The sequence below is a fragment of the Delphinapterus leucas genome, chromosome 1, assembly GCF_059928025.1.
Source record: "Delphinapterus leucas isolate spDelLeu-1000000601 "Yukka" chromosome 1, BTC_Dleu_Yukka2, whole genome shotgun sequence".
Taxonomy (NCBI): Eukaryota; Metazoa; Chordata; class Mammalia; order Artiodactyla; family Monodontidae; genus Delphinapterus; species Delphinapterus leucas.
In genome coordinates this window covers 170,912,737-170,928,210 of record NC_143129.1, presented here as the reverse complement: position 1 = coordinate 170,928,210, position 15,474 = coordinate 170,912,737, and the positions used below count along the sequence as shown (strand labels likewise).

At 45.7% G+C, this 15,474-nt stretch overlaps 1 protein-coding gene across 1 annotated transcript in view; it reads right to left on the bottom strand.

Moving 5' to 3' along the window:
* LOC111163394 (RH-like protein) overlaps nt 1-15,474 on the bottom strand; it is a 39,685-nt gene continuing 24,211 nt past the window's right edge. The window contains exons 6-10 of the mRNA XM_022552033.3: nt 14,006-14,143; nt 11,518-11,651; nt 7,840-7,919; nt 4,775-4,848; nt 1-167 (exon numbers count right to left, since the gene is read on the bottom strand). Of these exons, the coding sequence (XP_022407741.2) occupies nt 141-167; nt 4,775-4,848; nt 7,840-7,919; nt 11,518-11,651; nt 14,006-14,143 (453 nt within the window). The 3' untranslated portion in view covers nt 1-140. The remainder of the gene's footprint in view (nt 168-4,774; nt 4,849-7,839; nt 7,920-11,517; nt 11,652-14,005; nt 14,144-15,474) is intronic.

Genomic DNA, 15,474 nt, shown 5'->3' with positions numbered 1-15,474 from the left:
TTTTTAATATCAAATCTATCTCTGACCTGTTTCATTGGACATGAGACTTTGCTGTAATGAGTGTCGCACACACAAAAAAATGGGCAACAGTGAAAAGAGGTTGTTTTCAAACAGCCCTTGTTTTTCTTGGATGCTTTCGCTTAGTATCCAACAGCCAAATGTGGAAACTGTAAAAGGAAAGCAAACATTTTTTATTACAGATGAACCCTTATTATATGCTTAATATTGTACACATATTGATTCTGGCTTGATCTTTTGAAACTTCTGTTGCCCGAAATGTTGTTTCATCACAAAGGTCTTAGAAGTTCTTTCATAAAATATGAATTGGAAGATCTCTTAGATAGGTAGATCTCATTTCATATAGCTCTTTACATGGATCATTAGTGGTCACCTGGCTTTTGTTTGAACACCTCCAGTGACAGGAGACTCACTACCACATGAAGTAGTTTATTCCGTTTTGCAGACAGTTCAAATTGTTAGCAATTTATACTGCATCGCCCACTGGGACTAGTTAAATTCTTTGGAGAAGCATAGAAAAAAATCTTTTCCCTCTTCTACATGACAGTCTCTCAAGTGTTTGAAGATTGTTCTTAGGTCTCCCTTGGGTCTTCTCTTCTGCAAGCTAAATAAATCAACCCTCAGTTCTTTGGTTGTGCCATATGGTACCCTGCCATACAACATCACTGCATGTTGAGTAGCCTTGGATCACAGAATTCTAGAACCAGAAATCAGAGTAGCTAAAGTTTATGCGGTGTTTTCTATGGATCAGTGTGCTAACATTTCACACATGTTACCTCCCTTAAATCCTTCCAACAACCTAGTGAGATATCTCCATTTCAGAGATCACAGAGCTAGAGGTGGTAGAACCCAGATCTGTCTGACTCCAGAACGTCGAATTTGATCTCATTTCACAAATGAAGGAACTGAACCTCCCCTCCACCCCACAGAAGTAAAGTGACTTGCCCAAGGGCACCAGCCTGTGGTGGGTGAGCTAGGACTCAATTCAGATCTGCCGCCCAGATGAGGCTGTTTCCACTGGGCCTCTCCCAAAGGGGAGGAATCAGCAGGCTCTTGATCTGTTTTCCTACTTTGCTTTAAAAACCGGCTCTCCTCATTTTGGCAGAACGAGCATTTTTTGGACCCTTACTGTGTGTCTAGAACATCTGTTTTAAATCAGAAGCAGGGGTGACACCAATGTGACAAGGCTATGCTGTTTTGCATAAAACAGCAAGAGGAACTCAACACATTTTGTCGTGTTTTTGTGCCAAAACAGTGGTGGTGTTTAAATTTTTTGGCAATACAATCCTGTAAAAAATAAACTACAAATACGTGTTCAGAAAGCAACGGATGACCTTGAGTATACTGCAGTCATTTCAGAATCCATCCTACATGCTTAATCCCGTCATACTGCTCACCCCTGAAACATTCATTTTATGGCACCATTTCCCCACGTAAACCTTGGGAGCTCCCCATCGCCTGAAGGATGATTCAAGTGACTCTGCCCACCATTCATCCTCCTCTTCACCAACTCGCCCCTGAGCCAGTTGCTTCATGCTTCTCCTGTGTTTGCTCTGAATCCTCCCCTTTCTTGGAATGTCTTCCAGTTTCTGTCACTTAGCCACGTCCAGCAAATCCTGACCTCCCCAAGCTTGTGACCTCTGCCTCCGCTGGTTCAACTAGCAGCTACAGGGTTACTTATTTAGTACCTAATAGATAGAGCTGTGCACAGGTAAAGATCCAGTTCTTCTAAGTGCTTAGACCCCTATTTTCTCTGTTTGCATCCACACAATAATCAGAACAGGGGCTTGTCCATGGGAGACTCGCAAAACAAAGTTCCTTTCTTCATTTTAATAAATGGATGTCAGTGGGTCCTTGTGCCTTGGAAAGCATGAAATAAAATCCATGGTTTATGAAATTGAAATTAAAAGTTGAAAGAATTTATCCTCTTAGTGAATGCAGAAGACATATGAAAAATTATAAATTGGATTTTTGTAAATCAGTATCTGGGTGAGGATCACTGTAATTTCCAAGAAGACAAAGGGTTAGTACATGCAGCTCCTTAAGACCTAGAACTAAATTTTATTTAGATGTGTCTCCCCAGCTCTTCATACAATATTGATCACATATTAGCTAATATATTTATGAAATTAATAATGAGTGAATGAATGAGTACATCTTAATAAAGTCATCCAAGGATGGGATGGGTGTTCTTGGGGGGTGGTGAGTGCCCCATCCCAGGAAGTGCTGAGCATGGTCTGGGCAACCGGTGAAGGAATGTCCCTTCCAACCCCCAGTAGTCTGCTTCTATGACACACAATAAAGGGCATTCCATAATGTTTAAAATGTCTTTTTGGATGGTTTACAAAAAAAAAAAAAAAATCACCTCTGGATTTATCAGCTTTGGAAGTTTGTATTCTTGCTTTTTAAATGCAAGCTATAAGTGTTACACTGCTGAATAAATAGTTCTACTCAGCTGTAAAAAAATATACATCAGAAGATGAGGGGAGACATAACCATTCTCCAGTAGCTGCCCACAACACATACATGCTGTGTCTTTGGAGCCAAACAGACACCGATTCAAATTCCTCCTGTTCCATTTACTAGCTCTGTCATGTTGGACAAGTTACCCCTCATCTGCAGACGGGGAGACTTATTCTTACGCAGGGTTTTTGCGAGGATAAAATCAGATAATGTTGAAAAGCATCCAGCACAGAATCGGAAAAAATAGGCTTGCAATAAATGATAGCTGTTAGGCTTACACATTCCTTTGTGGTTGTCTAAACCCCTAGTAATAAACTTTCACATTCACATGGCAGTTTGCGTTTTACATAATGTGGTCACATATGTTATGACCCCACTTGGTCTTCAAAACAACCCAGTGAGGTAGAACGAAGGTTACTGTTCTTATTTTACCAGTGAGAGAGGTCAAGGGTCTTGCCTACATCAGACCTTGCAGAATGGTGACTAGAATCCAGGTCTTCTTGTTCCAGGGACACAATCTCCATTTCACCTGCTGCTGCAAGGGGCTAGTGTTGGGGGCGGGGGTTCCTCAGATTTCCTTCATTTGTTCAGCAAGTATTTATTGCAACTCAAATAATTCAGCTGGATATTTGTCCTATTTGTGGTATCTCTCATTAATGAGCAGAGTGCTTGGTATATAATAGTTGCTCAATAAGCACTTGTGGAATGAATGGATGGATGAAGCCAGTTTTCTGAATCCTTTCACTAGATCACCCTGTTTCTGCTAAAGGGGCAAGAATACTTGCAGGGGACTGGGAGAGACTGCTGTTGGGAGAAGCCATATAGAGAGAAGCTGGTGCAAGATGAGGCAGATTACACACAACAACATGGATGACTCCCAGAATAATTACACTGAGCAAAAGAAGCCAGGCGAAGAAGAGTACATGCCGTGTGCTTCCATTTATACAAAATTACAGAAAATGTAAGCTAATCTATAGGACAGAAAGCAGTTCAGTGGTGGCCTGGGGATGGAACAGGGTGGAGTCAGGAGGGAGCAGTTTCAAAGAGTCAGGAGGAAATGTTTGGTGGTGATGGATATGTTCTTACCTTTATTGCGGTCATGGTTTCATAGGTGTATAAACATGTTTAATGTATCAAAATGTATGCTTTAAATATGTGCAGTTCATTGTCAAGTATACCTCTAGAAAGTTGTTTCAAGAGGAAGAGGAGGAAAGAGAGTGCGGAGATGAAGGAAAGGGAGACGAGGTGGGTTTTCTCCGTAGGTTCTCTCTGTTTTGCCCCTACAGACACAAATGCCAAGGCCTATAGTAAGGCTGGTTCTCTGTCTCTTTAGTGGTCAGTATCTTGGCCTGCTGGGTGGAGAAAGGGTTGGCCTGGGACTCAGAAGGACTGCTTCCACTCACAAAGACATGATGCTGGGCATTAGCCTGCCCTCTGTCGGCCCCCACTTCCCATTTATAACTTGGCAATATGGGTCCCTGCTTGCCCAGCCAACCTCAGCATCAATTGGAAGATTACCTAAGGTGACACACATCAGAATGCTTTGTGAACTGTAAGTGTAGGTTAAAGGGAGGAGGGCAGTGGGGTTTCAGGGAATGAGCCCTGACCTCCTTTCTAGCCCAGTCATGACAACAAACACTACAATATCACAGAGACCCTCAGCAGCAGCTGAGTTGTTTGAACTTTATGTCCCCTGACTAAATAACCCCAGACACCTATGCTGCAAGCTTTCTCATGTCCACTAGCTCTAATTTCTTCAGCTGTGCCACTCACTCCCTGTGAGAACTTGGATACTCATGGCTCCACTTGGAGGTCTATCAAGTGAGGGGATTGGACTCTCTGGCCCCTGTGGTCCTTCTGGCTCTTGCACTGCAGGATTCCATCACCTTGACGTCAAACTGTTCGCCCGCCCACTTTGGTGACTCCAGGTGGGGAGGAGACATGTGGCCAGTGACAGTTCTCGCATCCCTGTCCCTCAGTGATTTTGAGGCATCAGGGAAATGGGAACATTTACTACCTCCTCACCCCCCCACCAACACACACACACACACACACATGCATGCACACACGCTCACACACGCACGCATGCACACATGCTCACGCACGCATGCACACACGCTCATGCATGCACGCATGCTTACACACGCAGGCATGCACACACGCTCACACACACATCTTGGATTTGTTTGTTTGTTACTTTACTCTCATAAACACCAAGTTAACATATATACCCAGGTATCTCTTTAAGTTCATTCACTCAAAACCTTAGACATTAATAGGTTAAAACTCTTACCTTCCAGAAAGTTTGGTCATTGAAATAGTTAACCACGTGAGGTGACTTCCATATTTTGAGGTTTAAGAGCATACCTGTTTAAATTCATAATTAAATGTTAACACACTTAGATGATTGCATTTGTTATCTTAAAATTAATCAAAATATTATAAGTCAACTATGGTATCTCAACAGAAATCCTTTATTCTTCCACAACCAGGAAATAGACAAATTGAAGCACTGTCCTTCCTGGACCAGCTTAATTAATTCTATAGACATCTTTCAAAAGGAACTGGCAAGAACAATTACATCCAAAGGATTTCGGTTACGCAGGGAGGTATACGATAGTCATGGATTAATACACTTCCCAAGACGGAATAGAAGGACCCTGTTAGACGGTGCCCCTCTTAAGAGCTGGTGCATTTAAAATGCAAAAGCTACCATGGAGAGCGACTCAGATAGCCACCCCTGCAGGTCCATCCTCACTGGTTCCAATAAAGTCCCAGTGACCTCAGCTCAAGATTCCACTTGTTAGGAAAGTAGTTTATAACAACTTGCATCTGTGCCTGTTCTTTTCACCCATCCCTCCTCCGCCCAGAGAACTCGGGCCCTATGCTTTCCCCAGTCGCTCCAAGTCTGCCAAATTTCCAGTACATAAAGTAGTGTTTACCTTTCATGTGAAGCAGGGAAATGCCATTGATAGGTTTATCTGTGTATTTTTAATGACGATCAGTCCCAATGTATTAAAGAGTAAGATTAACAAGAGTAGGTGTGTGCTTATTCATATTTTCATCTTATAGTGCGTGCCTTTAACTGATTGGCATGTAGAGTGCAATCAGCACACCTCATTTAGCTAGAATTACTCAGAAACGACCCCTGTCGCCTACATATATTTTCCAGATAGCTGAGGCTTACTCATCTGATGCAAATCCTCTAAAATTATTATATTTTCTTGTCTTATGAGACAACACTGAACACATTTAGACTTTAAAAAAAAAAATCAGAACTGTTCCTAGGAACATCCTTTTATGAAATGTGCTGTGTAACGTGGAGAAGGGCTACAGCTGCTGAAGGTTACTGGCCTGTTCTCCAGCAGCCCAAGCTTCTCATGTTCTTGTGACTGGTTTTAGGAAATTCTCTTCTCCTGCTAGGCTCTCTGCTTTCACTTCTAACTTCTATGAGGGTGCCTTGCCTCTAGAAACCTATCCACGTCTAATCTGCTATTTCTAATCTGCCTGACCTGGGAAACCCCATAACTATGCTTGATAAGATGGTTTCTTAAATAAGTGCATATATTATAGACGGGCTCCACGGAACGGGGTCTCTTCGCATGTAAAATGCTTGGCTTAAGGGGGTCAATTTGTTGCCATCTTGGCCTCTTAGAGGCCTCTTTCCGCTTCCATTGTCCAAGTCCTTTTTTATCACTGGCTCCCTCATGTGGAAAGCAACATGTGAAGAGGAAAGGTGGTTGGTCTTAACTCTTAAAGGAATGATAGGAGTGTCTTTCCTCTATTCTCTTTCTTGGCTTCAGTGAAGCACAGGAAGCCTCCACACGCTGGGGAGAGTGGTAAATGGTGTGAGAGGCCAGGTGTAGGGCTGCCAGATAAAATACAAGATGCTCAGTTACTTTTGAATTCCAAATTGGGTGCCTTGTGTTTTCACTTGCTAAATCTGGCAACCCTATTCAGGGTTGGACTGCCACCATGAATAGAACGTAAAGTGATGGCTGGAGACATTTTTCTTATCTGTATTTAATTAATCACCTCAGACTCTGTCGAAAGCTGAGGCCAATTGTTACGTTAAAGCAATTCTAGCCAATCTCACTCTCTAAAACTCCAAACAGTACTTTCATACGTTTTAGAGCTGAAAGGACGCCATATGATTAGTTACTATAATCATTTCATTTTACAGAGAAGCCAGCCAATGCCCAAAGTGACATGCCCAAGATCACACAACTCCTTAGTGTCGACTTATGCTATTTTGTCTCTTATTTGGCATTCACTCCATGCTTAGAGATACAATATATGAAAGTCTAACCAATAAAAGCTGTTTGCTTGTAGAATAAGAGTGAGCACTTCTGTACAGAATGCATGTTTTCACCTAGCATGTAAGACTGGCAAATTGGTATCTCCCCAAGATTCTTTGCAGGCCTGTCATATTGCAGAAGCAAAAAAACATCAGTCCTCTGTTTACAGATCTCTAATGCCTTCCCATGTCTCAGAATGATCTGGCTCCTTGCTACCACTCTATCCTCAACCCCTGCCACTCTCCCTGTCACTCCATCCACATCAGCTACACTGACATCCTTGCTGTTCCCCAAACATGCAATGCATGCTCCTGCCTCAGTGCCTTTGCACTTGCTGTCCCTTTTCATGGAATGTTCTTCTCCCAAATAAACACATGGTATCTCCCTCGTTTTGCATTCAAGTCCTTGCTTAAAAGTCAGCTTCTTAGATAGGCCTTCCTTACCACCCTTCTAAAAGAGCAGCCCACCTTCACAATAACTCTACATTTCCCCTACCCTGATTTATTTCCCTTCATAGTGCTTATTACTATCTGACATAGCACATATATATATATTTTATTTTATTTTATTTATTTTTTTTCTGTTTATGGTAAAAGCCCCCTCCCCATCTAGAAGGTCAACTCGATGAGGCCAGGGAATTTGGTTCACTGCTGTATCCTGAGTACCTAAGAATAGTGCCTGACTCATAGCAGATACTGAACAAATATTTGCTGAACAAAATAGTATTTAGGTGTTCTCAGGGAGTAAAAGGTAAGCTCTGTAGCATAAGGGTCTCCTTGGTCTTCTGTGCAAAATTTGATGAAATCACCAGTCCTGGGCTCAAGAGGCTGCAGTGTCCAGGTGACTTCTGGGGACCTTTCCAATTATGAAAGTTTGTAATTCTGTGTTCCTTTATTTTTTAATCAAGGTCTGGGCTCTTTGCCTCCTTTGGCTGGAGCTGAGGGGGTGGGTTCAGGGGGAAGGGCACAGGCACATACACGTCCAGGGATGGGGCAGGTGCAGTCTAGGCCCAGGCCCTGTGCCCTGGACAATGGTGGAAGAAGGGTGGTCTCACACTGACCTGTCAGAAGACCAGATCCCACACCCATAATGATGGTGAAGCTGAATGCCCCGGAGTCAGTGAGTATCTGGTAGCCAAGCCTAGAAATGACAAAGCAGAGGTGGTCACATTTGGGCATCAGGCCGCAGAGGTCATTGGGGACAGAAAAGATTGCATCAGTAGTGATGCTGTCAGGAAGGGCCACCAGGAGAACAAATGTCCCCTCCCTAGGCAGTACATTCCTGTCATTCTCCCACAAAGCTATGCAGACATGTAGAAGGGGAAGAAGGGATTTCAAGATCCTCTTTGGCTTGCTTTAGTTCTCAGACCCCATGAACGATGAACTAGAGTAGAAGTCAGAAAACCCAAGTTCAGGTCCCAGTTCTGTTACTAGCTGCACGACCCTAGGCACTTAAACTCTCAGAGTCCTGAGTTTCCTCATTAGGCAATTAAAGATGAAGGTTTTATTTCTATCAGGGCGAGATGGAGTACAGCTTGGCCATCAGACCCATCTCCCCTGCCTACCCCCTTGGACATATGTGCCTGTCCGCTCTCCTTCAAAGCAACCCCAGGGCTTCACTTTAAACTGTTAAGCGGCCCTTGGAGGACACCTGTGTGACCTTGCAGTAGGCAAAAAGTTCTTAAACATGACACACAGGAGCTAAACATAGAGGGAACAATGATAAATTGGACTATGGTAAAATTAAAACTATTGTTCATCAAAAGATACCATTAAGAAAGTAAAAAATCAAGGAACTTCCCTGGTGGCACAGTGGATAAGAGTACACCTGCCAATACAGGGGACACGGGTTCGAGCCCTGGTCCGAGAAGATCCCACATGCCGCAGAGCAACTAAGCCCGTGAGCCACAAATACTGAGCCTGCGCTCTACAGCCCGTGAGCCACAACTACTGAGCCCACGTGCCACAACTACTGAACCCCATGTGCCTAGAGGCCATGCTCTGCAACAAGAGAAGCCACCGAAATGAGAAGCCTGCACACCGCAACGAGGAGTGGCCCCAGCTCGCCACAACTAGAGAAAGCCCGCGCGCAGTAACGAAGACCCAATGCAGCCAAAAATAAATAAATTAAATAAATAAATTTATTTTTAAAAAATCCCACAATTTGTGAAAAATGCTCCATCCAGCCTCCAAGCACAGCATCTGACTGATTTACATTCGCTCACCCAAATAGGAAATCGACAAATATTGTTTGTGGAATGAATGTAAAGTCAACTGACTCATCCAATGACATAGAGCTAATAAAGCAGCTGACCCACACTTCCCAGAAAGCGCTCTAACAGCCAGCTCAGTCCTTTCCCCATCTTTCCACTACATCCAGATGCCCCTCCTACGGAGGCAGCAGCATCAGTAACCATCATAAAGAAAGGGGCCATGCGTTGGGTGTTTACTCCATGCCAAACACTGTCCTGAGCCCTTTAATTATTATATGTTGCTGAATCTTCACAGCAGCCCTGGGACATGGATCTTATTATCCTATTTTACAGATAGAAAACTGAGACTTAAAGAGAGTTTGAATACCATGCCTAAGGTCACACAACTGGTAAATGTGACCTTGGTCTGTTTGTCCCTGAAGCCCTTTGCTTCCAGCAGACCAGAGGCCACCCTGAGAGGGGTCATCGCTGTCACTGTGCCCTTCCCTTTGCCAGGTTCCCGCAGAGGAGAGAGGACTACTTCTTGGTCCTCGGCTGTCTCATCCTGATGAGAATTGGCTTGCAGAGGGGTGCTGGAGCCAGCTCACACAGACACACAGGCCGATGGTTCTCAGCTCTCCTCAACTCCACGTTCAGGGGTGTTACCTTGATGGCTTGAAATTGGCCACAGGGAGAAATCAGCAAATGCTCTAAGTCAGGGCTTTGTATAGTTCTCAAACTTGAGCTTGTATGAGAATCACACAGAGGACTCCTTAAAACAGACTGCTGGGCCTGCCCCCAGATTTCTAATTGTGTGGGTCTGGAGTGGGGTATGATTTGCATTTCAAACAAGTTCCCAGATGATGCTGATGCTGTTGAGAGCCACTGTTCTAGGAGAGCCACAGAATTTGGGGGATAGAAGGGTAGGTGATGCAGAAGTTCCAGGTCGGCAGCCCACGAGCAGAATTTGGCCCACACAATGTTTCCAATGATTTTGAATCTTTTGCCAATGCTTGGGAAGTACATGCAAAACTCTGGATTTCTGACTTTTGAAAAGTCATTAGATCTGGCAACAATTATCTTGGGACCCTGCACGGTATTAGCTGCCTGGCACTGAAGAGCAAATGCCCATAGTTTCCTCCCCTCACTGGTCTCAGTTTTAACCTTACCTGCCTGGTCCCTACAGGTATCTGAGTGTAGGACCCTGCTAGATCAACCCCTCATTTTACAGAGGGGAACTCAGGAGCCCAGAGAGAGGAAAAAGCTTTGCTGAGAGTCACACAGCTATTGAAGCAGTGACAGGCACATCATTGGAGTCCATTACAGAGATGCACTGCTTCACACAGACCATCCCCTCCCCACCCCCAAATGGGATGCTCTTCACCCCCAAGCAGCTCATGGAGGTATATCTCACCCGCTCACAGAAGATTCCTATAATTTGGGGCTATGGTCGTCTCTGTTGTTAGAACTGAGGGATGCAGACCTCCATGATTTCTTTGAGATACCTCCACAACAATGAGCTCTCATCACCCACTGCAGGTGCTCATAACCTTTACAGCCAGGTTTCAGCCACATGACCTTGGACAGCTAACTCCCCCGAAGTATCATTTCTTAGGGAAAGCTAATAATACCTCACCAGGTGGTTGTGAGGATTGAATGAGATGATGACATAATGATTTTAGCATAATGCCTAGCATTTAGAAAGCGGTCGAACAGCACTGTCACCAGTAATATTATTATTGTTATCACTAACTCAGTTCATCTGGAAAAATCTATCCCTGTGCCCAAGTCACTCTTCCATTATATGTGTCACATTCAGAAGATAAACAACTGCCCCCCACCGCAAAAAAAAAAAAAAAGGAAAGAAACAAGAAGATAACTTCCAGAAGGTGATGGCCAGGGTTCTGATCATTGCTGTCCATTGTCTGGGGGGCACAGGACCTGACTCTGGTCCAGAGACCCACGGTCCCACCTCACTGTGTGACCTTAGCCAAGCTCCTTCCCTCTCTGGGTCTCAGGGATGGGCTGTAGTCAGCATTTTCCTACATTAACATATCAAATCCTCTTAACCACACAGTACCTGGCCTCAAGTAGCACCCAACACCCCTAGGAGGGGAGGAATTATCATTATCTTCATTTACCATCGGGTGACAGAGGCTCAGAGAGGTTAGGTAGCATGGCCCAGCTAGTAAGAGGTCAAGACCCCACGGCACACTTCACCACAACCTAAACCACCAGGGACTGAAAGACAGGCTCAGTTGGCTTGAGCCTGATTGCCTGCTCTGCCTGCATTTGGGGAGGACTCGGGACTGTCTGCCTTTGCCCTGCACCTAAGCTGCCTGCTTTAGAAAGAAGGGGCCTGGACAGGTGATAAGTCCATACACAGTAGGGGCTGGGCAGAATTTCAGAATAAATTGGCCAACAAATATTCACTGAAGCCTCTGACTGCCCGGCCCTGGGCACCACCCCCCTTCCCCGGCCAAGGGCTCTGGGCACACTCCTTCCTGAGCTGGATGGGGTGATAAGGGGCTGAGCCAAGTGACCTACGTGGAAATCTTGGTCCACTTGACCTGAAGCGCCATCAGCACAATGTTGGTGATCCCTCCGAGTAGACCCGGCAAGCCGAAGGTATATTGCACACCGTAGGTGTCATGGAGGTCCAGCGTTCGTTGAAGACACACCTGAGAACAAACACCATTATCAGCAGATCTGCATGTGGGACTGATACTCCTTACCCACCCTTTCACAGACCCTTGGCATCCAGGGCATCCAGGGGAATGGGCATTAGGACTCAACTAAATAAGTGCTTCTCAGATTTGAACGTGCACACACAGAACCTGGGGAGCTCATTAAAATGCAGACTTGGATTTAGTGGGTCTGGGGCCTGAGATTCTGCATTTCTAGCAAAGTCCCAGATGACACCAATGCTGGTCCGCTGTCCACACTACTGACATTTGGGGCTGATAATTCTGTGTTATGCTAGGGGCCCTCCTGTGCACTGTAGGAGGTTTAGCAGCGCCCCTGGTCTGTACCCTCTAGATGCCAGGAGCACCCCTCTCCCAGGTGTGTCAACCAAAACTGTCTCCAGATATTGGCAAATGTCCCCAGGGGCTGATTGAGACCTACTGGTCTAGACCAAACCTAACTGCCATCCAAGAGACTACATGGCTGATTAAAAGGAAAGAATCTGACCACACCTCTAGACGCCCAGTCAGTACTCCTTCCATTTCATCACTTGGCCTCCCAGATGGCTGGGAGCCAACAGATGTGGATACCAATGCAAATTTCATCAGGCTAGTTCCCTCCTTAGAATCCTCATTGTCTTGGGAATAAAAATTCAGACTCCTGAACTCGCCCAGAAGGTATTCCTGAGCACCTGCCATCTCCCAAGGCTATGGTGAGAGGCGAACTCCCTGATGAACTTTACGCTTCAGCCCAAAGAACATCTTTCCGTTTCCTGGTTGGGCCACATGCTCTTCTTGCCACTGAGCCTTTGAACACACTGTTCCTTCTGCCTGGAGTACATTTCCCACTTCTTTCCCTGGCTAATATAAGTTCTTTGTCAATGCTCGGGTGAGACCTTCTCTGCTCTGGGAAGCATTTCCTGACCCATCTCAGGCCAGCTTAGATGTGCTCCAGTAGCAGTTAACACACTGTGTTGCGTTTATTTGTCCATTTCCTTCACTACACTATAGCTTGGGAAGCAGGATGACTGTTAAAACAAATGTGTTGAATGAATGAATGAATGAATGAAAAAATCAGTGAATCATCTTTGAATCCTTCCCGCAGTGATAGACTCAAGGAACCTGAGGCACAGAGAAAGTGACAGACACTGAGCCTCATGATACTTGTGATACATGTTTTTTGGCCACGCCGCGTGACTTGTGGGATCTTAGTTCCCCAACCAGGGATTGAACCCGGGCCCTCGGCAGTGAAAGCTCGGAGTCCTAACCGCTGGACCGCCAGGGAATTCCTGTGATACACGTTTTGCTGAATATGTCCTACTTTCATCAGAGGATCTCAAAGCCAGAGGAGATAAAAGACGTGCACTTCCACTCCAAAGATGAAAAGCAGACTACCCCATCTTTTGGTCAGATCGAACTGTTGGTAAGTTCTTCCTTATTTGGGATTGAAACTGCCTCCCTGAATATCCACGGTTCATCCAAATTCATCTTCTTGTGTCACCCAAAAGTCTATTCCTATTTCCTCCATCAGGTCTTCAAACCTATGAAGATCTGTTGCTCCTAAATATTTCTCTTAGAAGCGTGTGATAACAAATCGGCTATAATGGCGCATTCTGATGTTACCAGTATATGTTGAATATTGAAGGAAGACAAATCCATCCACTTAGAAGAAGAATTAAATAATCAGAAGTGGACGTGACCTGGATTATCAGCCCAGCATCCCTCTTTTGAGTGCTGCCCTTCCCACCCCCATTCACATGGTTCATGAACAGCAGACTTGCATGTATGATGTGCCCTACCTCCCACCCAGCCAAAGATGGGCACATTATCCAAGTTAGACCAAGGAGCCCCTTCTCCAAAGAATTTGCAACTGGGGCCAAGAGATTTCACCTGGCTGCTTTCTTGAAGAGAAAGATGACACTCCACCATGTGGAGTAGGAGAAGAAGAAGGAAGTCTACAGGGTGAGAATAAAGCAGATGTTCAGGAAAAGCAAAAAAAGAAGAGTGGGGACTTCTTGGGTTCCCCACAAGACTCGCATCCCTGGTGCCAGCCATTCCTGGGCTCCTAGCAGCATTCCTGTCCTTGGGTTCGGTGATACCCCAGTAGCCTTCTAACAAATCCCCCTTATTCCTGAGCAAGCTTGAATAGGTTCTGATACTTGCTCCCCAGATCTTAACAAATGCACCATCCAACTTGAGTGGATCCCTCACCCAAGCTCTGAAGCTAAACTGAGAAGGTGCCAACGGCTGCCTAATGCAGCCCTTGGCACTACAAGATGGCCCGCCATGTTCTAGGGGCCTGGACCCTGGTGGAAGCCAAAGCAGCAGGTGTTCATTGCCCAGCTCCTTACCTGCAGGTACATGGCTCCCCAGATGGAGATCAGCCCAGCCAGGAGACCCAGCACCATGGCAAGCCAAGGAGAAGGGATCAGGTAACAGGGGGCGCCCACAGCCACACCTCCTGCCAGCACCGCATTGTGGATGTGAGTCTGCAGAGGAATAGCTTGTGGGTGAATGAAATGACATAGAGAGGACAGCATCTCTCTAAATTACTTGGTAAGCCGGTAGCAAGACAGCAGTGTACCATCTTCCCTGCTTCTCTGATCCTGAAACCAGCCCCTCCCCTCTGCTGAGAGTTCACCAACGGTCTTATCTCACCCCACTTCTCAGGCTGAGGGGGCAGTCACCCTGACTGGGAGTCATTTAGCCTGAAAGTGCAGTTACTCAGGATCCTAGCCATGCTCACACTTAGTTGTGATGTGTCCTTGGGCGCTTAACCACTCAGTGCTTTAACTTTGTCACCGGAAAAATGGGGTTTTGGTTGTATCTACTGATATGGTTATTGTGAAAATTGAGTTACCATATATAAAACTCTGAGCCCAGTGCCTGGCATAGAACATGAGTAAATGCCCCCAAATATAAGCCATTATTATTGTTTTTTTACTATTATTATTATTGGCTACTTGGTGCCGATGTCACCCTGTATTATTGGACCCCATCCCAAGAAGCTGGCCCTTGTTCCTGGGTCATGTCTCTGCTGTGACCTTTACCTCCTCTAGAGCTGGGGCCCTGCCTTGCTCTTATGCTACTGCTCTCTGCCCCTCTCAATTCTACCCAGATCTTGGAGCTCTGGGCCCTGGGACCAGCTTCTGGGCTTCCCCGACCTGCTGCCTGCACCTGCCTCCCTGGATGTTGCTACCTTGTCTGATCCTAGACTCTCTGTGACCATGGAGCTCACCTGTGGGGACCCTCACCTCCCCTTAGTGCTGTTAACCTGTCATCCTTGGCCATCTTCTCCCCCTTTCACCCCCACCCCCTACCCCACCCCCTGCCCCATCTGTCTAGACTTTCCCATCATGTCTGGCTGGCTGACCTCACGCCCTGATCAGCATGGGACCTTGTTTTGTCTTTAGTCTACCATCTCACCCATCTCTCCCCCGAAAACTCACACACAGACTCGCAGCTACGTTGATAACAGCAGCTAATATTTGCCCAGTACTTATTAGCTCTGGGCATGAAGCCCTGTACGTGCATCATCTCTCAATTCCCACTTTACATATGAGGCAGTTGAGACTCAAACAGTTTAAGTGGCTTGGCCAAGTTCAGATGGCTAGGGAAACAAAGTTCTTTACTTCTGATTCTGTTTATTCCATTCTTGAAATTTCTTCGGGGAAGGGGAGAGGATGGTTCATTCTACCCCGGTTTTTCTCTGCTGACTCTTGCTTATGGGAGCTGGCTTTAGTAACCACCAGAAATGGAGTTCAGACTTGGGTTTGTTTGATGTCAAGGCTGATAGATTTAATCACTCCCCCCAGAGGGC